At 54.7% G+C, this 22271-nt stretch overlaps 5 protein-coding genes across 5 annotated transcripts; 4 read left to right on the forward strand and 1 right to left on the reverse strand.

The window, feature by feature from the left end:
- Positions 1–598: 598 nt before the first annotated feature.
- CGGC5_v013083 (uncharacterized protein) lies at positions 599–1668 on the forward strand (the record flags this gene model as incomplete). The annotated part of the gene is made up of 3 exons (XM_032028148.1): positions 599–1099; positions 1183–1282; positions 1349–1668. 3 exons carry the CDS (start codon positions 599–601, stop codon positions 1666–1668), a joined length of 921 nt encoding a protein of 306 aa, XP_031875542.1.
- A 1470-nt stretch (positions 1669–3138) lies between these two features.
- Positions 3139–6770, forward strand: eltA-0 (Heat-labile enterotoxin A chain; the record flags this gene model as incomplete). The annotated part of the gene is made up of 6 exons (XM_066152846.1): positions 3139–3453; positions 3758–3800; positions 3854–4781; positions 4870–5435; positions 5501–6693; positions 6762–6770. 6 exons carry the CDS (start codon positions 3139–3141, stop codon positions 6768–6770), a joined length of 3054 nt encoding a protein of 1017 aa, XP_066007665.1.
- Positions 6771–9720: 2950 nt separating this feature from the next.
- CGGC5_v013085 (Transposon Tf2-6 polyprotein) lies at positions 9721–13514 on the forward strand (the record flags this gene model as incomplete). Its single annotated transcript, XM_066152847.1, has 3 exons — positions 9721–10892; positions 10934–13203; positions 13261–13514. The coding sequence occupies 3 exons, from the start codon at positions 9721–9723 to the stop codon at positions 13512–13514; spliced, it is 3696 nt and encodes a 1231-aa protein (XP_066007776.1).
- Positions 13515–14712: 1198 nt separating this feature from the next.
- CGGC5_v013086 (uncharacterized protein) lies at positions 14713–17413 on the forward strand (the record flags this gene model as incomplete). Its single annotated transcript, XM_066152848.1, has 4 exons — positions 14713–14764; positions 15191–16920; positions 16972–17349; positions 17387–17413. 4 exons carry the CDS (start codon positions 14713–14715, stop codon positions 17411–17413), a joined length of 2187 nt encoding a protein of 728 aa, XP_066007743.1.
- Positions 17414–17622: 209 nt separating this feature from the next.
- On the reverse strand, positions 17623–18312 carry CGGC5_v013087 (uncharacterized protein; the record flags this gene model as incomplete). The annotated part of the gene is made up of 1 exon (XM_066152849.1): positions 17623–18312. One exon carries the CDS (start codon positions 18310–18312, stop codon positions 17623–17625), a length of 690 nt encoding a protein of 229 aa, XP_066007664.1.
- Between the last annotated feature and the right edge of the window lie 3959 nt (positions 18313–22271).

The following is a 22271-nucleotide window of genomic DNA, read 5'->3' on the forward strand; positions in this document are numbered from 1 at the left end:
AAGTCGTGCGTGCCTGCCATGTTCGACCTCGGCGATTCCCGTCGACTCAATGCCGGTAAGGTAGATAATTAAATTAAGTATGGGGCATAGACCGCTAGTCCGAACCAGCCTTCTCCAGCGGGTCTAAGCGCCTGGACCATTAAGCTGTGTCATGTATCGCTGTTCCCGTAGCATCCACACCTATAGAGCAATGTGGACTCTCCGAGCCAGGAGAGCTGGGTAGACCCATCTTGACGCAATTGAGGTCTACAAAAAGGTTGACCGCAGCCGAGCGCGTGCCTCGACCGGCGCAGAGCAAAAAGTGTCAGAAGGGAGCACCCATGATCACAGGCCAACGATGAGTGCGACCGGTCTGTCCGTCTATTATTACCCATACTATTTGTATCTCTCTACGTCCTCTCCCGCGTGTGAACCTGTCATTATGAGGGGTACAGCCATTGAGAGAGTTAGGAGGCTCTTTGACCGAAGACAGAGTCACCTATTGCAGCCCGTTCCCCCCCCCGCCGTCTGTTGGCCTGTTACTACTAAACCATCCGTCCCCCAGCAAGCCGTACGTCGCATTTGTCGAACTACTATCTCCGACTAGTTGTCTTTTCAAATGTCGTCTTCTGCATCTCAGGGCTGGGTGGCCAGGCTGTCTGGTCTCCTTGTGCTCTTCACTCTCTTCCAAAGTATCGCAGCTCAGGATCTCAACCTCAAACTTGACAAACGTGCCCGGGACAAAGAGCAGCATATCCTCTACTCCTCTAAGCTCACCTTCACTAGAGACACTACAACACTTTTCAACGACGACCAACTCTATGGGCTTGCTGACCTAGCTTATACCCAAATGCAGGCCAAGTTTAATGTTGATCACATCAGGGCACAGGATCAGCCCGCCATGATAGCTGTTATGGCCGTCAAAAACAACATCTTCATCTCGTCCAGCCAGAAGGGAGACGGCCCTTCTCTGTACGGCTACGGCCCCCAGCATCCCAAACCACGAGTCGTCGCTGCCCTTAACCGGTGCCAAGCCAGACTACAACGCCAGAAGAATGTCCCAGTTAACCAGAAGCATCGAACCGAGGCCGGCTGTGCGGAGATTTTCGCTCTTCACCAGGTAGGTCCTGCTCCTTCTGCTACCGGGTCCTTCCCATGGATCAAGGCGCTAATAACCGACTCCTTCGACTAACACCTCCTAAGTACTACTTGGACAGCGATACCTCGCAGCAAGCTAACAATCACCCACACTCCATCCGCATCGTGGCCTATGGTAAAGGGGGCCGGACAGGCGTCGCGGGCCGTGAGTTTTTACCTGTCCTAGTGTATGTTTCATAGTCGGCGTCATGCTAATAAGCCTATTAAACAGCTCAAAACCCCTGCGGTGGCGGCGAAGTCGTTAACCAAGAGGGCCGTCTAACATGGGGGTGCAAGCAGTTTATGGCGAACGAAGAGATCGTCGTGCCACGGAAGCCCGGCAAGAAAGTCGACATAAAATTGCCACGGCCGTTTCCAACGTTCACGCATAAGCAAATCAGCATCGTGCCCCGTGCCTCAAGCCCCTCCACGCGACCCACACCTAGGGGGGCGAGCATTAAGAAACCAGCGAGGATGCTCCGCAGAACATCCGCCAAGACAATAGACAACAAATTCCAGGTCGGCAGTAGTCGCGCTAGGTCATTGGATTAGTGGCCGAAACCACGGCATGTAACGAGCGTGAGCTCCTCAACCGAGATACTCAGCAGCCGGGTTATCAGATGAAGGAAGGGCGACAGTTGGGACCGCGGGATAAGATAGCTAGCCGTCCGGCGACCGTAAACTGTTTGGCGGTCCATGAGGAACGCTAACCTGATACCAGGATATGTGTGAGAGGCTGTTTAGTTCCACGGCCAAAAGCGGTGAACTATAAAGTGCGAACAAGGCGAAACTGAGAGCAGGTTAGGAGGGGAAAAGTAGATAGATCGTTAAAATCAGAGCTAATACTATTGCTACAATGCACACTGTATGTTGCTGTAGTGACAGTCGTAGGTTCCGCGACGAGTCGACGGATAAAGCTCATTAACAGCATCTCCGCCTCTACTAACAGTCCAAGTCCGTCCCTACCCGGCCATAGCCTACAAGTCAACCCTATTGGACTATAAAATAGGCTTACCTCTCTGTCTAGTTGATGTCTTCCAGTCATGCCACGCATGTAGTAACTCATATTGACAGCTGCATCATCCCGCCTAGTAAGAACGGTATTACCGAGAGAAAAAAAACAAAAAAAGGCTGGTGGTCCGTTCGGCGACAACGCTATGTCGACACCGCCATATCGAGCTAAGCTCGGCTTACTACAACGATGCACGGCCTGTAAGCTCTCCTTATCAGCCTTTTTACTAATAGAGTATTACTAATAGAGTATCTTTAGGAGACCAGGACCAACGAGAGTTGATGGGGAAAAGCTTTTATCCTGGATATAAACCAGCTTGGGAAAGTGCTTGAAGGCAAACGTTCCGGGCTCAAGAAGAAAAAGCAAAGGGGCAGTAGCTGGGGGGAAAAAAGAAAAAAAGACCGAGTAAAACATCACCAGGATCAAACGCATTCATTCAGGGATTAAGGGTGGGTGGGCTTTCTCCTGCCAGGACTCATAACAGGGCAAACAGGAGTAAAACCCCAAACCAAGGTCGTCACGCTAACCCTACAGGACTTGTTCCCATCTCCCATCCATCTCCTATCAGCCATTCGACTTCTCCATCTCCCGTCCCTCGGCTGCCTTTCCAACCGAGTGTGTATCTTCTCCCGCCCCACTCGGTTGAACGTAGACGTTTGTATTCGTTCGAATGTTTGGACAACGCCCCGTTCTTCTCTTCTTTCTAAAAACCCACCTATGGTACGTCTTTTGCCATGGAGCCCCAACAACGGTCAAATACGTCTATCGTGGAGATACAAGACCCCCTAAGGAGATCAAAAGGCTTGGGGGATTTCTCCCGAAGGGCCAGACAAGCTTCCACTCTCAACCCCCAAGCACCAGCCTCTTCAGTCATATGAAAGGTAACCCCCAACATCCAGAGCCGTGACGATGACGGGTTCGTTTCCACTAGTGCTAGCGATCCTGTGGCAGCGACATTCGTTTACAAGAAACCTCATGCCTTCGTGTACAAGATTTAAGCCACCCCCAACATGATTGACACCGTCGGGACCCTTGGCAAATACAGCGACTTCGAGGAGGAACGCGAATTCGCGGCGCTAGGAGGTATCAAGTATGAACAGATTGTTTCTTGGAGGACGTTGAATAGCAGGGATCTCAGAAAGTCAACGCCGAACAAGGACTTTGATAAGAGAAAGTACGGTTCGGCGGTCGCCGGCGGCGTGCAATATAAGCTGGCCGGCTTCCCTCTAGATCATAAGGCTTGGCGCGAAGAGCCCTGGAAGAAGCACAAGCCCACGAAACGCGACATTGAAAAGGGTTCGGACCCTAATCTCGGTTTCACAGAGGTATGTATCACCGAATTGTCTAACATGGCCCTCAAGGCTAATTCATGACGAGCAAACCTACTCAGTTATTCCATGCCGGAACGCGTCGAGATACGGCCGTCCGTGTACGCCCATTGGCCCGACCCGTCCCGAGCCCCGCTTGCCACCCCCCTGCCCGACTCGGAAATCTCGACGCGTTCCCTAGGGCCTCTGATTGGCCGGCATTGACTTCGGTGTCTCCACCTTCAATTGAAATCTCGACGCGTTCCGAAATGAAACCTCTTCTCCTGACTGACGGTTCGTGAACTGGAACGAAGAGTAGTAGGTCAACAGCTTCTGCTATAGAGAGAGAAAGAAAACGAAGAAAAGTAAGCAAGAGAGAAAAAAGAACAAAGTTAGTAGGGAAGTAACAATTAAGAAGAAAGCAGGGTCAAAAGAGAAAAACCGTTTCATATTACCCACACCTCTATCTTTGGAGAAGAACGGTTCAATCAGTTCCTAGCGAACATGACTCTCCCATCTCCTCTTCCGTCGTCGCCGCCGTCGAGGCCCACGGCACCGCACAGCTTGACGGACAAGCAACGCCGGCGCCTAGAAGCCTTGCAACTACATATAAACGAGCCTGAGCCGGTCCTTATCTGCCGGCCTTGCGGCTACGCCTTAAAGCCGTTCGGGGAGCGCGTGAGCCGCCACCTCGCCGAGAAGCATGAGGTTCCCAAGCCACAACGCCGTGGACTGAGCGCGTTAGTGAAGTCCCTACATCTAGGAGACCCAAACGACGTTGCTCTCCGTCCCGACGGCCTCCCACCGCACGAAACGCTGACGGTTACCCGTGGCCACGCCTGCCGCCGCTGCAGCTACCGGACGGCGAGCGATGACCTGATATGCCGCCACATCGCAAAGTCGCACGGCATCAAGGGCTTGCGGAAGACGGACGGCTGGCAACGGGACCATATCCACAGCGGCGTCCTGCTACAGAGCTGGTCGCAGAATGGTGCGCGGGGTTTCTGGATAGCCCAGCCTACCGCAGCGGGGTCAACGCCGCCCCGCGAGACGGGCTCTCCTGATGCCGACGATGTGCCCGCCGCCCAGCACGCTCTGCTCGCCGCGGCTCACGATGCGGAAAGAGCCCACCTTGCTGGCGGTGTCCGTGCTACCGCTTCTGCCACGGGGCCTGTCGATATTGCATTCCAGACCGGCTGGATGCGTCGCACCGGCTGGGATCTCATGTTCGACGGCGCCCGCCGCGACTTCCTCGTGAAGATGTCGGAGCTGCCGGACGCCGGCCGGCACGTTGAAGACGACATGCCCCATGCGAGCCCCCCCAGAGGACGAAGCCCGGCTACGACGTATCGTGTCAGCCGTCGACGGCGTCTTCAACCGCTGCGAGGATACGATACGTTCCATGGATGTCTCCATGCGCTGTTGGCTCCGCAGCACGGAGCCTCACCGCCCGTATAAGGCGCCATTCGAGCTCGTCGGCCGGCAGGCCACCACGTATAAGTACCGCAGCCTGGTGAAAAGGCTTCTGTGCTTCTGCATACGGCTATGGCGCCTTCCGCTAGGGACGCGGCTGTCACAGTGCCGGAGAAGCCTTACCATCGCCCAGTCACGCGCGCTTGACGCATTGTGGTCCGACGAACTCTGGAACACCTCACGCCTCGATGATGCGACCCCTACCAGGTCCGGCGCTGTCTCGCCTCACGGGGAGGCAACAGATGCAGACGAACGCCGCATGTTGCGCACGACAACAAGGACAAGGGCACGGGGGATACCGTCTCATCGAGCGTCCAACTCCCCAGCTGGTGGAGATCTCAGTGACGATGAGAGCGACAGAAGTGCGGCCGAGACTGATGATGAGAGTGACTTTGAAGACCTTGTTAGTGAAGGCTGGGAGGATTTTGATGGGTTTGGCCATGAGGATGCGAATGCCAGCAGCCATACAGATACCACCGAGGACGGCTGGACAACCGACGCAACAGCCAGCCCCCCACCATTTCCAGGTCAGTCTCCTTTTAGTGTTCCTCCCTCCCTTTGCTTAGCAGGTTTACTCAGCAGGTGTCTACAGATTGGAGTCCAGCGGGCGGCTACTTCTCATCCGCACTCGAGGATCTCACGCTGCGCCTGCTGTACTTCCTCATGACAGAGGAGTTTGAGGACGGCCAGTCCAAGTCAACCCTCCTGGTCTACTTCGGCGGAGTCCTCGGCCTCACGTCCGACGGGTCCGGGTTCCGGCGCCCCGGAAACTACACAGCGAGCCTGTCGGCGTTCATCTACTGCGCCCGCTTAGTCGTCGTCGAGGTGTTGCTCCCCCGGACCAGCCACGACTACGTCAGCTATCCAGCAAGGCCCCGCAGCGGACAGCTCGACATACTCAACCGCGTCCGCCGAGAGACGATGTGCCTGGGGTCGCAAGCGCCACTTGGCGAGTTCCTGAGCCTCCGTGCGTATGGGCGGGTACTGTCTACTGCTGACGGGCCCAGCTTCCGCTTCGACTGGAGCGACGACGGCCAGACGATCTCCTGGGACAACGGGCGGCTGTCCCTGCAGCAGTTCCGGACTCTCGCGCACAACATGGTCCAAAATGTAGCTGCAGCCGTCGACCAGTTGATGTATGGCTGGCACCCAGTCTTTGATCTATCCAAGACCAAGGACCGGATGGTTAACACACACCAGGGCTATTCCTTCGTCTCGGAGCCGGCGAACGGCCTTCAGGACGCCTACCTGGACCTCTCGCAGCGAGCGTGCCTCTCCAAGATTGATGGCCTCTTGTCCAAGGATGGTTGGGTGGTGCGCCGGGTGCAGCGCTATATCAACGATAGTGAGGCGCTGCTGTCCATACTATTCGCTCTGATCCACGTCACTGGGGGACAGGCTGCGCGAGGATCCGAGCTGACAAGTGTTCAATACCAAAACGGCACATCTACGCCGCGCGGTGTCTATATATATTCCGGAGCACTCGTTCTTATCACAAGGCATCACAAGACACGGCATACGACAAACAACGAGTTCCAGGTGGCGAGATTCCTCCCGACTGCCGTGGGACGACTTCTCTACCTCTATCTCGTCTATATCCGGCCCTTCACAAGCATGCTTACCAGAGTATGCCTCTGTGCGCCTGATACGCCGGGGACCTCCATCTTGTTTGCGTCTCACTTATGCCCAGACACACCATGGTCGACCGGCAAGCTTTCCAAGGAGCTCATGAGATCTACAACGCAGTTCACAGGGCAGCCGATCAACACTCAGATATACCGTCAGGTATCGATCGCCATCACCGAGCGGCATGTGAAGCAGATACACACTCTGTTTGACCAGTATGACGACAGGAGTCGTGATGCCCCAGTGGAGTCGGTGTTCGCTTGGCAGAGCGGCCATCGCCCGTTCCAGCGGGCCATCACGTACGGACTCGACGGGGCATACCCAGACAGCCTCCAGCCGGCGTTGCTGGACAGATTTAGATGGGTTTCTAGGCAGTGGCATAGCTTCCTTAGGCTTGAAGCACCCGACCACCCAACATGCGCGACAACCCAGCAGATAGAGAGTGCACCACCACAAAGTGAGGTATCTAGTGCCGCAACACCTCATAAGCCTGCAAATGATGGCCAGAGCACTACTCGCAACCGACAAGAGTCGCCAATAGCCTTAGCAGCGCCTACGCTCGGATGTCATCACCCAAATAAGCGTATACGCTTCACTGCGACTTCGGGGCCCAAGGAGACCACCACACATAGTGTCCCATATATCAGTAATCCCCAGACGGAGCCAGATCCCGATAGCGGAAGCGAGGACACCAGCAGCGTGGAACCCCAACATGGCAGCATAAACCCAGGAAGCCCCCAACCAGAGCCGGGGACCAAGGGGGGAAACAAGGACACAACTAACGCAGACCCCCAGAAGCAAGACACCATAGAACCGTTTGTGTTTAATGCTGAATTCTCGATTGCTATCTGTAAAAAGTGTCGGTATGCAGTCATCGGCAACGAGGTCTTATCACATCTCAGAAACCAACACCGGGGCATTAAAGCAGTCGAAAGAAAGGGGATCACAGACCGCGCGCAATCACTACAGGGTATCGTCCGCAGCCAAACCGAGTTACAGTCATTCCAATACCCAGACGCTGTCACGGTCTATGGACCGATATGAAGCTTCGGCTAGACCCTCAGCTATGGAATACTTTGGAAGGTTACAGAATATCGTGGAAGGTTATGAGAACCTTGTCGGCCCTTACTCAATGGAAGCTTCTGGAAGAAGACTCACATGTATTTAAAGATGAGAAGGGCACCACTCTTTCCCAGAATGGTTCTTCTTTCCTCCAGCTTGGAATGCTCGTAGTAGTAGGCTAGACCAATGGCACCGACCTTGTCCTAGACCCTTACAGACGCCACAGTTGAGCTAATTGCCTATATTGCGCCGCCCCAACTAGAAGGGTTTCGTTGTCACGAGTGCAATTACGTGTGCCGCCGCGTGACGAACATGCAGAGGCATTGCCGGGCAGAGCATGGGTGGGCGAATGATTGGCTAAAGGGGGGTAACGTTCGTGAGAAGGCCAAGGTAGCTAGAGTCTTACCGTGGACAACAGGGGTGCTATGTCAGCGGTTTTTCCTAACGCGCGCCGGGAGCCAGTGGTTCGAGGTCGGGCGGGGGTTAGGGGTAGCTGTTGAAGGCAGCAAGCTAGCATAGTATAGGTTAGATAACTCAGTGTAATTCATTTCATACCAACACTATCATCAGGGTTACAATAGCTAACCCTAACCCTAACCCTCCCATTACGTGGGCGATGGCTGACGTCGGAAGCCATTGAACGCCCCACTATGGAATTAGGTGGGTCCGTTGAGACAAGGGCGGAAACCGTTGTTTGTTTGTTTGTTTGGTATTTAACGCCGTGGCGGCAAGGGCGCAGACGCCCTTGCGGCAGACCTCCCGAAGGGTATATGGCGTGGAGGGCCGCAGATTCTAGCTGTATACTCTAAGCACATGCCGCTTCTTAGCGTCCTCCAAGTCTTGCCCGTAGGCTACTATGTGTTCTATCCTTCCCTAGTTCCCACTGGTGCCCTAGTTCCGTTGTAATAACCTTATTACCTAGTAGTGGTAGTTTGTTGCTTAGAGAGTAGGCTACAGCCTATCTCTCAGTACCGCGGGCAGATCTTCTGGAAGAAGTCTGTCACGCTGATGAAAGCCTGGAAGCCTTCTGAGTCGATGATTAGCCCCTTAAAGTAACGCTCTAGAGAACCCATAGGTCCTAGAGGCTCCCGTCGACTATAAGGGTGAAGGGTGGGCCACCGTTGCCTCCTCACTAGCGTCTTTCGGCAGTAGACCAGGTGGTCCACCTCCTTAGCTTCTCCGCAGGAGCAGGTGAGTAGTGCTTCTGTGTGGTTAAAGCGTTGATGATACTGTTCAAAGTCCCCGTGGCCTGATCGAGCTGCTAGGAGATGATGAAGGATAGCTCTTGGTAGGGCTAATTCAGGAGGGCAGCCAAGGGTGGCCTTAAGCCCTAGCTGGGTATACCGGGGGGTTGCCTCTCGCTTCCACCATTTCCTATGCTGGCGTTGTTTAGGTTCTTTAGCAAGCCGCCTAATCCCTGATAGGGTCGGCAGTAGGCCCCTAGGGACTGGCAGGGTTGTGCCCTCCTTAGCTAGGTTATCTGCTTCCTCGTTTCCTCTGATACCTTGGTGCCCTGGAGACCAATGGGTTTGTATGTTGTGTATCCTGGCTGCTGCCTGAATCTCTAAGAAGGCAGCTTGTGAGGAGTCCGGGATGTTGCCGCGTATCCCCTGGATGACGCTGGTGTTATCAATACAGATGTGTATAGGCTGGCCTTGGGAGGTAAGGAGGGCCCTTTGGAGCCCTGCCCTCGCCCCCTCTGCCTCGCCATCGAATACTTCTGCAATGCTGAGACGGCCACACCCTTGGGCTATCCGTTTATTGCCGCGGTAGATGACAAAGCCGAACCCTGTAGCCCCATCAGGGGCTTTAGAGCCGTCTGAGTAGATAATTGTGTGGTTATCTGTGTCACGGGCTAGAGCCCGGATTGATATCTCCGGCTTCGCCGGAGCAGTTACCGAGATCCGGCTCCGTTGGACCCACTATTCTGCCGCAGTACGCCGCCTAACCCGGCCTGCTTCACCGCTGTTAGGTGCCTATCCCTGTAAAGTCCTTTCTTCCTTCTTCAGCTTAGAATAGTCAATCGACGGCACCTCTACGTTGAACAAGCCTAGGGGCCAGCCCCTTACATATTCTAAGCTCAACAATAGAAGACGCTACGCGAAACCTCACGAGAGCGACACGATGGATTCGCCAGAGGGTAGCGCAAACGACGCGATGAACGCCGAGATTGACCGCCGGATCAACGAAGCGGTTAACGCAAGCATACGTCCTCTTCAGGACCAAATGGCCCAGCAGACGGCCCAGATGACGCAGCTCTTGACAGCTCTGAATGGGCTTATGTCACCGGATAGAGCAACCCCTACGCCGCTTACGAGTAGCGTACCGACCCCGTCCACAGCCGATACGACTATACAGGCTCCGAGTGACGATACAGTAATGGTAGCCGAAGGGCGGAGAAAGCCCCTACCGAATCCCCCGAAGTTCACGGGAAGGCGCAAAGACTACCCAGCGTGGTCTCAGCAAATGCGCGATAAGACAACCCTAGATGCAGGACTTATGGGGGGTAACGCCGAGGTTTGGTACTATATCAACTCACGACTCGACGTTGACCCTCAGCAAGTTGTTGCTACTTTCTACGCCGCCGGAGGCCCCGGGGGCGAGCGAGACCCCTCTGAGTTCATGAGGTACTTGGACCGTACGTACAAAGACCCAAGTGCTGCCTCCCGCGCAGCTGCTACGCTGCGAACGATCCGTCAGCGGGACGACCAATCCCTCGCCTCCTTTCTTCCCCGATACGAGAGAGTATTGTCAGAAGCTGGGGGGGCTAGTTGGGCAGACCAGGCGAAGATAACCCTCCTCGAGGGAGCACTTAGTACGCGGCTCCAACGAGCCCTCGTTACTGTCGACCTTCCGGTCGATAACTACCATGGATGGCTCATGCGGGTACAAGACGTAGCCGCAAGGCTGGAGAGGCTTCCAGCTACAACGCGCAGAAGCAGCTCGTACTACCCTAGAGCCCCCGAAGCAAGCAGGCACCACGACAACGATGGTGATGTGGTGATGACTGGCGTAAGCCGCGCGAGGAACAAGAAGGGAGCTCCGGAACCGCAGCGCCGCAGACGCTACTCCTCCTCGTCTGAGTCCGAGGGTAGTGAACAACCGCAGAAGGATAGTCGGCGTTGCTATAACTGTAACAACATCGGCCATATCGCTACACGGTGCACTAAGCCAAAGCGTCCAGGGCCAAAGAAGATCAAGAAGGTCAAGAAAGCCAAGAAGTCAGAAGAGAGCAGCAACGATAGTGCCACAGAGGAGCTGGGAAGCTCTGAGGCTGAAGAGAGCTCGGGAAAAGAGTAACTCCAACGCAAAGTCGGGCGTTGGAGGCAAAGCCTAGTGATATCATCGAATGGAAGCAGTTCAAGCATCGCATGAGCAGCAAATCAGCAGTGATCACTGCCCGCATACATAAGGGCACTCAAGCAGACGCCCTGGTAGACACTGGGTGCGACCTATACGCCCTTGTCGACCATGACCTCGCCCGCAGGCTGCGCCTACCAATAGTAGACCGCTCAGAGCGGATACTAGGCAGCTTCAGCGACGCTACAGGCGCCACGAAAGCGACAGGTGTAGTTGTCTTTAACCTAGAGCTATGTGGCTATGATGAGAAGATCTTTGCGTATACTGTCCGCGGTCTTGGGGATGACCTCTTCCTTGGGAAACCGTGGATGGAACGGAACTGCGTCGTATATGACGCTTCTGCGCAACAGATACGTCATAGGAGAGGTGGTGTAGACTTACGACTGAAAGGCGAGGAAGAGCCAGAACGAATACGCCAGATTAGAACTGCTCGACTCCTCCCAGGAGCCCCCTTTACAACGCTCTACAAGAGGGCGCAACGACAAACTGGAGAAACTGCAGCATATGAAGTGCGGGCTATTAGCCTGGCAGACATACAGAAAGCCCTCGCGAAGAAGACAGAGAAAGCAGACCTTAAGGCTCTCCTTCCGCCAGCTGTTCTAGCTGAATTTCGCGAGCTATTCCAACCCGATGAGGCTGCTAACCTCCCACCACATCGCCCCGGGGTCGACCACGAGATCCCTATCAAGCAGGACAGTAAGGGCAACGAGGCTGTACTACCATGGGGCCCGCTCTATGGGATGTCACGAGAAGAGCTCCTCGTCCTCCGGAAGACCCTGCGAGACCTACTAGACAAGGGCTTCATCCGCGCTAGCAGCTCCGAAGCATCAGCCCCAGTACTGTTCGTACGGAAACCAGGAGGAGGGATACGCTTTTGTGTTGACTACCGCGCCCTCAACGAACTCACTAAGCGCGACCGATACCCCCTCCCCTTGATTCGGGAAACACTACGGACTATTAGCGCTGCAAGGTGGTTTACGAAACTGGACGTAGTAGCAGCGTTCCATAAGATTAGAATTGCAGAAGGGGAGGAGCATAAGACAGCATTTCGGACCAGATATGGACTATTCGAGTGGCTAGTCGTCCCCTTTGGCCTCACAGGAGCCCCCGCCACGTTCCAGCGGTATATTAATGGCGTACTTCGAGAATACCTTGACGACTTTGCGACGGCGTATATGGACGACGTACTGATCTACTCAAATGGGTCACAAAAGGACCACGAAGCGAAGGTCCGGCTAGTCCTCCGCAAGTTAGCTGATGCTGGCCTCCGGCTGGACCCGCATAAGTGCGCGTTTTCTGTGAAGACCGTTAAGTATCTTGGGTTTATTGTTACAGCTGGTATAGGCATCTCCTGCGACCCTGAGAAATTAAGAGCAATTAAGGAATGGGCTGCGCCAAAGACAGTTAAAGGAGTCCGGAGCTTTTTAGGATTTGCAAACTACTACCGGATCTTTATCCCAGCGTACTCAAACATCGCTGGGCCCCTTATAGCCCTTACGAAGAAGGGTGCCCCATTCTGCTGGGGTGAGGAACAAGAAGCAGCATTCCAAGAGCTAAAAAGGATCTTTGCAGCAAAGCCTGTCTTACACCAACTAGACCCTGAGCTTACAACCTACGTTGAGGCTGACTGCTCAGGCTTCGCTCTTGGGGGAGTACTATCGCAAGAAGACGAGCACGGAAGACGTCACGCAGTAGCATACCACCCGCAGACTGATGGAGGCCCAGAGAGGATGAACCAGGAGATCCAGGCCTACCTACGTAACTACGTCACCTACTCACAGAAGGACTGGGCATGTAACCTTCCAGCAGCTCAGCTAGCGCTTTGTAGCCGCGATAATAGCGCTATTGGGATGAGTAGCTTCTTCCTAGAGCATGGATACAACCCAGAGCCTATTAAGGTCAAGGAAGCAGACCCAGCAAGCTCTGAAGGCACCCGTGAGGGCCAAGCCCGCAAGTTGGTAACAAGGCTTCAAGATGTGATGGATATGGCCCAATCGACCCTCGCCTCAACACAGCAACGCTACGAGGAGCTGGCTAATAGGAAGCGCCAGCCTACAGAGAGACTAGAAGTAGGCGACAAAGTCTGGCTTCACATGGGGCATTACAGATCCCCTAGGCCTTGCAAGAAACTGGATTGGTTACACCACAAGTACACAGTTACGAAAGTCATCTCACCATACGTGGTAGAGCTTGATGTACCAGCAGCCATATACCCACGCTTCCATGTGGATATCCTGAAGCGCGCAGGTAACGACCCCTTACCTGGTCAAACGTTAGATGACGAGCAGCCGCCACCAATTATAGACGATGAAGGCGAAGAGACCTGGAGTGTAGAGAGTATCGACGCTGCTACCTGGAAGCGTCGAGGGCGCGGGCGACGCCGCGAAGTTCTGGTTAAGTGGGAAGGATATACAGAGAGGACCTGGGAGCCTGTCGAGACGCTCCAGGGGACAGAAGCAATGGAGGCTTACGAACGCCGTTATGGCTCTGCGATGGAGCACGATGGAGACCCAGCCTTAGCGCCGCGGGCGCGCCGCCGGAGGGGAGCGGGGGGGTGATGTCACGGGCTAGAGCCCGGATTGATATCTCCGGCTTCGCCGGAGCAGTTACCGAGATCCGGCTCCGTTGGACCCACTATTCTGCCGCAGTACGCCGCCTAACCCGGCCTGCTTCACCGCTGTTAGGTGCCTATCCCTGTAAAGTCCTTTCTTCCTTCTTCAGCTTAGAATAGTCAATCGACGGCACCTCTACGTTGAACAAGCCTAGGGGCCAGCCCCTTACAATCTGGCACAGTCTTAACCCAGTCCTGAAACGCTTTAGCTGCCTTCTCCTTGCTCTGGCTAGCTGTAGGGTCTTGTGATCCCGAGAGATGCTGTGGCTGTAGGAGCAACGGCCTTGAGCATTTCGGTAGGAGGGCTGCTGTTCTTTGTAACCTTGTTTGCTGCCGTCCTAGCTGTGAAAGCCTAGGGACTAAGGGGTGCTGTTGGTCAACCTTCTGTAGGCGCGTGGCAAAGCATAAGCGTGCTGCCTCAAGAGCTACTTTTGCTGTAGGCAGGCCAGCATCTCGGAGAAGGCTGCTGGTTGGGGTGGTCCTCCAGACAGGCAGGATAGCCCTTGCTGCTGCTGTGATAACCTTTCCAACACTCTTAACCAGGCCCTTCTGTCCTGTACTGACAGTAGCTACCTGGTTGGTAGCACTGCTGCTAGCGGTAGTAGTGCCACTGTTCCTGGCTGGTCTACTTAAACCTGCATACCAGGTCTCAGCTCCATACAGGGCTGTTGGGAGGACACAGGCAATAACAGCTTGGCGGGCAGCAGCAGCTGGGAGGCCCCCTGTGGTGTTTGACAGGTGCTGTAGGGGCGGAAACCGTTGTTCACAGCAGGGTGGAAGCCGTTAAGATTTTCCGTAGTAAAATAGGTAAAAGTAGCATGCAATTGAAGCCGCAATCGGTGCAAATATAGGAACCCAGTTTTCAGTGTTGTGTATCGTCATTTGAGTCCAGAAATAGGGAAATAGGGTAGTAGATATTTTTGTGATGTCGTCCCGATCCCCGCATTAACCAGCCAATCACATAACAGGACTATCAGCCAGGCCAGAAAGCCCGACCGAGCGATGGAACGCAGGCAGGGAGGAAAGTAGATCAAGGAGAAAGTATATGGAATTAAGGGGCAGGAAGGTGAGTTTATAAAGAGAGAAGGAAAAGAATGAGTTATGGACAGTGGATAGAAGAAAGTAACCAATACATATAGCCAAACATGGAGCCATTCGTCCACGACACGCAGTATTCCATTTTGATATGCACATTGTGTAAGTACGCCGTATTAGCCAACGAAGCCACGGCGCATTTGCGGGATAACCATCGGTCAATCCCCGCCGAGGCCAGGAGCAGGGTCGCCGGATTAGTCGGCGACATTCCCGGCATCATCCGCAGCCAGGCCGATTTACAGTCGTTTCAATACCCAGACCCCACGGTCGAGCCAGTTGCCCATATCGCACCGCCCCGGGCGGACGGTTTGCGTTGCCACGCGTGCCGTTATGTGTGCCGCCGCGTGCGAAACATGCAGGAGCATTGCCGGGCAGAACACAGGTGGGCGAATGATTGGCAGAAGGGGGGCAATGTGCGCAAGAAAGCCACGGCAGTCAGAGATTTACCGTGGACGACAGGCGTGCCATGCTAGCGTTTTTTTTTAACACGGGCCGCGAGCGGATGGTTCGAGGTCGGGCGGGGGTTAGGGGTGGCCGTTCAAAGCGAGCCATCGGGGCCGGGGACGGACGACACGGCGTGGTTTGTCGCGTTGCATGAGAACCAAGAGAAGCGGTTCGAGGCCGACGCGCGCGAGGAGGTTAGTATAGTAGACGAAAAGTTGGAGCCGAACGGGTGGTTGTACCGCGTCGGGTGGACGAGGGATTTGGAAGGGTTGAACAGGACGCAGTTGCAGGAGGCCACGCAACCGATCGAGGACGGCGAGGAGACGTTACGAAATATGTGGGCCGTGTTCAACAGCGTCGCCGACAAGGCACGCGCAACAGCAGCCCCGCATAAGGTCGGGCATGACGCGTTGTTCGAGGCGGAGCGGAAGGAGATCGGCCAGAAGCCAGTGCGGCCGTTCGATAACCGCATGGAGGACGACACGTGGCAGCGGTATAAGGAGGTTTGGCGCAAGATGGTGAGCATATGGTTCCGCATGGACGAGTGGCCGGAGCGCGAGCGGCCGCCGTATCGGTTCACCATACGTCAGGGGTCGTTGTGGGATGCGTTCACCAGCCGTGTCGCGGCGGACGTCAGCAGCAGGCAGGCCGCGCAGGCGGAGGAGGTCGAGAGGATGTGTTTGGACGCCATCATCGCCATCATCGAGGACCCGTACAAGCAGAGCCAGAAGGAGAGCGCGATGATCGGCGCGTTGGCGGTGTTGGGCATCCGCGAGGACGGCGGGTGGCACCAGGCGACGGAGTACACGACGAATTATTCGGCCGTGATCAAGGTGGCCAAGATGTTCGTCGTGTACCAGGCGTGGTTGGAGCGGCAGGACGAGGTGGCGGCGTTGACGGCGACCAAAGGGGCCGAGGCGGCGTACGAAGAGGCCAGCAGCGTGTTCCATTTGGTGCGCGACAAGGTGCGGCGGTTCATGACGCGGATGCCCGGGCGGCCCGACGACGAGCCCCGGGTGATGAGTTGGATTTACGATGCGCGGACGTACGGAATGCACATCCGGTTCAACACGGTGGCGCCGGGGATGGTGGATTGGAGCGGCGACCGGATATCGTTCCGACGGGTGCAGGTGCGGGTATGCGAGTTGGCCGAGATGTTCCACGGGGTAGCGCAGGAGGCGCGGTCGTTGTTGGCGCAGTTGGCGATGGTGGATGGGCATGGGGATAGGGATAATGATACCGAGAGGGACGGGCACGGCGATGGGTATGGCGGCCGATCAGCGTTGGCAGCAGCGTTGCCCGCCATCAGGTGGGAGAGCATGCACGACGACCACAGCCAGGACCGGCCAGGGTATTCGTTTTTACACGACGACCGCAACGAGGCGTGGGTGGGCAAGGGGAAGGGGTGGATCGCACGGCGTATCGCAGAGTCGGAGGCACGGCGGCGGGCGTGGTTAGACCCGACGCGAGGGACGGCGGCAGCAGCAGCAGCAGCAGCAGCAGCAGGAGAGGCGGAGGAGGAGGCCACGTCCAACTGCAGCAATAGTCACCACCCATACCGCGAGAGAACGGTGCAGGCATACAGACAGGCGTTGGAATCGTTCCGTGAGCGGTTGTGGATGTTGATGCACATGGTGGCAGGGCAGCCGGCGCGGGCACCCGAGTTAGCAGGCATCAGACACAGCAACACGGCCAACGGCGGGGTCAGGAACGTGTTCGCACACGACAGCATGATGTGTTTTGTCACGTCGTACCACAAGAATTACCGCCAGACGGGGACGGCCAAGGTGATACACCGGTATTTGCCGCGCGAGGTCAGTGAGTTGTTGGTGTGGTATTTATAGTTAGTGTTGCCGTTTTGGCAGCAGGTAGGAGGCATTATCCATCAGACGGACCGGAAGAGCGCATTTTTATGGGCGGACGACGTGGTTGTAAGGGGCAGGGCAGCAAGCGACGACGACGCCCGTAACAACACCGAGGACGACGACGCCCGTGATAACACCATCACAGACGAGAGCACCCCCGCCACCCCCAGCCGGGCCCCGTGGACGGACGAACGGTTGTGGACGTCAGACAAGGCAAGGCGGATCATGCAGCAGCACAGCGAGCGGTTGATCGGCAGCAAGATCAACATCAGCGGGTGGCGGCAGATGGCCGTCGCCATCGCCAACCGGTATTTGAACGAGGCGTTCGGGCGGGCAGACGACAAAAACAACGACAACAACGACAACGACGACGACGACGTGGGGGTCGAGGACAGCGCATTGGATTTGCAGGCAGGGCACGGCACGCACGTGGCGGGGATGATATACGGGCGGTTGTACCAGGAGGCACCGTTCGGCACGGCGGCGTTGCGGGACAGGTTCCGGGCCGTCAGCCGGCAGTGGCACCGGTTGCTGGGGTTCGGGGCGGAGGACCGGGGCGGCGGGGCACCCACCAAGCGGCGGCGGACGGCGACGACGGCGGCGGACGAGGAGTTCGAGGGGCAGCGGCGGCGGCGGTTCACGCGGTTGCAGTTAGCCAACGCCGGCGGGCAGTTGCAGCGGCGGCAGCAAGTTGGACCGGGTGGTGTTGGACGAGTGCCACGTCGTGTTGGACGGGTCGAGGGGGTTCCGGCCGGCGTTGCGGGCGTTGGGGCGGACGGTGCAGGAGTTCGGGGCGCAGTTGGTGTGTTTGACGGCGACGTTGCCGCCGGCGGAGGAGCGGGAGTTTTTCGCCGTGACGGGGATCCGGCCGGAGCGGGTGCGGGTGTTCCGCGAGGCGACGACGCGGAGGAATATCGAGTACGGGGTTGTCGTTGTTGCGTTAGGGTCAGGGGGTGGGGGTCGTGGTCGTGGTTGTGGTGCGGCAAGCCACAGGCGCCGGGCAAAGTCAGGGTTAGGGTTAGGGTCAGGTCGGGAGGGTGAGGACGGCGAGTTGAGCGCCGTCGAGGAGCGCGGTTGCCAGGAGGTCAGGGATTGGTTGCGGCAGCAGCCACGCGGCAAGGCGGTGGTGTACAGCAGCACGATCGAGGGCGTCGAGCGGATGGCCGAGGCGTTGGGGTGCGCGGCGTTCCACAGCAGCATCGACAGCACGGAGGACAAGGCGTCGAGGTTGGAGGCGTGGAGGAGGGGCGACGGCGCCAATCGGGGCGTCATCGTGGTGACGAACGCGTTAGGGTTAGGTATCGACGTGCCGGACGTGCGGTTGGTGGTCCACGCGGGCATGCCGCGGCGGTTGCGGGATTTCGTCCAGGAGAGCGGGCGTGCGGCGCGAGACGGCCAGCCAAGCCGGTCGGTTGTTATATGCAGTAGGGCAGTCGTGGAGGAGAAGGAGAAGGAGAAGGAGGTAGGGGAGGCAGAGAAAGATGGGAGGGCAGCCGGAGGGCGATGGGAGGTGTCAACAAGGACATATATCAGGGGAGAGGTATGCCGGCGGATCGTGTTAGACGAGGTCATGGACGGGCGGGTGGACCGTCCAGGGTGCGAGGAGGGCGAAGAGGCATGCGACATATGCCGGCAGAGGGCGTCGGAGGTGATGTGGGCAGACGGCGGGGACGGACATGGAGCCAGAGACGAAGAGATCAGGGCGGCGTTCGAGAGCAGTCAGCAAGCCGGGCAGTTCCGCCGGTGGCAGGCCAGGGCAGAGCGTTCAGGGTTAGGGGAGGAGGGGGAGACGTTCAAGCAGCAGTTGGCGCGATGGGCGGGACGGTGCACGTATTGCGGGATACGCCGGAGAGAGAGCGACGGGCACACGTTGGACGATTGCCCAGGCCGCGGGGAGCAGGCGTGGGGGTGGACGGCGCAGTACAGGAGGCAGATGGAGGAGGCCATGTTCGACGGACGGATGATGGAGAATTTCAGCAGTTGTTTCCATTGCGGATTGCCGCAGGGTTGGTGTCAGCGATGGGAGCCGTTGGGCGAGGACGGCGGGCGGTTCAGGGAGGTCGAGGGCGGTTCATGCCAGTACCAAGGGTTGATGGTTACGATGTTCGCCGTCGCGACGATCGGTGTAGGGTCGAGGGTGTACGAGGAGACGGTGAGGGCGATGCGCAGGGCGGACGGTTTAGAGGAGTGGGCGTCAAGCGAGAAGGAGGTGTACGAGTGGTTAGGGCAGATGATCCAATGGGGAGGGGTGCAGTCAAGCAAGTTGTGCCGTTTGACGAGTCAGTTGTGGCAGAAGGCGGTAGAGGGCGGGGTGAGTAGGGTTAGTATATAAGGGCAACAGAGGTAGAAAGCAGGGAGTAGAGAAGTGTAGTAGGGATGTAGATGAGAGGTCAGAGGATAATAGAGGTTAATCCGGGTCGATAGAGGTTAATGGAGGATGACAGAAAGAAAGCAATAAAAGAAGATTTCAAGCAATAAAGCAGAACAGGGATTCATCAAGAGGAGGGAATATAAGTAAGAAGATTTAGAGTCGATAAAACGATAAAGGAAGTAGAAAGACAAAGCAAATAGGAGGATAGAGAAATCAGTAATAGAACGCAAATAAAAACAACAGTTTCATGAAGAGAGGGAGATTTATCCATCAATATATAGAGGGGTAAGATAAGAAGAACAAGTAGAGGAACAGGACAGGGTTAGAATAAAAGGGTGATTGAAATAGAGGATAATGAAGATAGGGGAGGGGTTAGAGAGAAGGAGGCAGGAATTTAAGATTAGGGTAAGCAAGAGTTTAAGGCGTGATGGATTGAGAAACGGTTGGGATGATGGTTAGGCGAGAGTGCGGGTATAGTGAAGATAGAGAAGAGTAGTAGGAGATAATAGGGTTAAAAGGTCGCGAGGTTGAGGGGGAAAATAGAGACAGATACAAGAAGGGGATAGATATTCCAAGGTTAGGGATAGAGATGAAGGAGAGTTTGGTTGTGCCGGTTGACGAGTCAGTTGTGGCAGAGGGCAGTGGAGGGCGTAGCAGACGGGTGAGAGGGGGCAGGGTAAAGCCGGCGAGTAAGGGTAGTATATAAGAGTATTGTACTTAGACAGTAAGGGGTAGAGAATTAGAGCAGGGAAGCAGAATAGCAAACGGAGTATCAAACGTTTTCACACAGGATAAGTTCGCATAACAAGTGAGGGCAGAAAGAAGACAGCAGAGAGTGACGGAGGGGACATAGGGTTAGTAAGGGGAAGGAAGAGGATAATCAGAGGAGCAGGGTTAGTAAAGGTGAGGAAGGGAAGAATACAAAGGGTGGGATAGAAATATAAAAGGGATGTAGAATGGAAAGTCACGAGGAGCGGAGGAGCAGGGGAAGGATTCAAACATAATATAGCAAAGAGGCAGTGTTAGATATTTCAGGGGCCAGTATCAGAAATAGATAGTAAGTTGAAAAGAAGATAGAGGACAACAGAGGACGATAGGGATCGATGGAGGTCGATGGAGGTCGATGGAGGTCGATGGAGGTCGATGGAGGTCGATGGAGGGCGATGAAGGAAAATTTCAGTCAATAAGGCAGAACGGGGATTCACAGAGAGGAGAGAGTGTGGATAAGGAAATTCAGAGTTAATAAAGAGACGGGGGAATCAGTAAGGAAACGGAAATAAACACAACAAGTTAGTAAAGAAGGAGGGAGATTTATTTATCAATAAGTAGATATATGAGGCGTAAGTAGATAGAGCAGGGTTAAAAGAAGGGAAAAAGGTCAGAGTCATAGACGAAGGAAAAGGTTAGGGATAGATGGAAGAAAAGGGTCAAGGACAGCGCAGAGATGTCAGTCAAAAGAGCGGAAAAATGTAGTGTACGTACGTAATAGGGCAATAAAGTGCACAGCCGGGTTCAAAGCATTTTCCAAAGGTTAAATAGCATTCAGTTCGTACACGTCACAAAGAAGGAAGATGACACAGTATATATACCAGATATGTAGAGTATAAGAAAAAACAACAAAATGAAAAGGAGAAGAGAATGGAAAGAGGAGAAAAACATAAAGGTAGAGGATAGGAGGTTGAGAGCAGATGCAGACGATATATCAAACAGAATGAGGGCAGAGGCATACCAATAAGAAGGAGCAAAGAGACAGAACATCCACACATATATAGAACGTAGTATAAGTAAGTTAAGGTAGGATAGATGGAGATAACCGTCCAAGTCAGGGTTATACATTGAAGATCGTCAGATTGTATAGTTATATATACAATCACATAACGATAAGCGTATAAGCACAAACGCCAAGATAATCATAATCATCCAGGAAATACAACAGGGACATCAGTATAATGCCAAAAGAAGATTGAATATAACAGAGTAATAAGAGGAAATTTAGGTTAGGATATTATGAAAAGATGCACAGTTGTATACAAAATCATCAGTAAGGCGATATTCAAAAGGAAAACAGCAAAATCAGTTTATATATAATTTAACATAAGGTTCAGAAGAAGCAATACCAGGCCAGAGAGAACGTCAAAATAGAATAATAATAGTATAGTTCAAAGGTCAGTTTTTGATGCGCATTTCAAGGTTATGATAGTTATTAAGCGAATGATAGGCAGGTTAGGGTTATATCAGAAAACACAGGCAGCAAAGAGGACATATAGTCCACATATGATGAAGGGTTCATGATATCACAACACACAGCATATAATAACAGTAGAAAGATAAGCAGAACAAAGTATAAGGCATTTCCACATCACAAGGTTTAATGTTACGCAGGAGGTGAAGAAAGAAGATTGACGGGAGAGTTGAAAAGTCCAGAGGCAGGCAGAAGGAGAGAGTAGGAGGGAGAGCAAGAGGTCCAACAGAGCAAGAGAGACCAAGCAGGTAAAAAGGGTTAGGAGTTACATATCAAGGCTACATAATACAGGACAGCCAGAATAGCGGTATAAGATTTTAGGGTTAGGGTGGAAGTACAGTTTACAATTTCCACAGTTGGATAATAAGCCAGGGTCAAATAAAAGGTAGAGTAATAGGGTGAAGCAGGTAAGTTAAGAAAGAAGGAGTGAGATGATGGAGGTAGCGACAGAAGAAAGGAATTTCAACAGTGAATGAAGGGATAAAGACGACGCAGATAAGGGAGTCCACAGATCAAGACCATAATGACATAGGAGTAGCAGGGATAGCGAGGAGGGGGAAGAGAATTTGGGTTACGAAGGAAGGTTTCAGAGTAGCCAGTCAGAAGTGATTTTAGAACGGAGGAAATAAAGTGGAGAGAGGGAGGTTTTTAGGGTCATGAATAAACACAGAGCAGATAAGACGAGGA

This window comes from Colletotrichum fructicola (genome assembly GCF_000319635.2).
Source record: "Colletotrichum fructicola Nara gc5 chromosome Unknown KSG_Nara_v1_contig08, whole genome shotgun sequence".
Taxonomy (NCBI): Eukaryota; Fungi; Ascomycota; class Sordariomycetes; order Glomerellales; family Glomerellaceae; genus Colletotrichum; species Colletotrichum fructicola.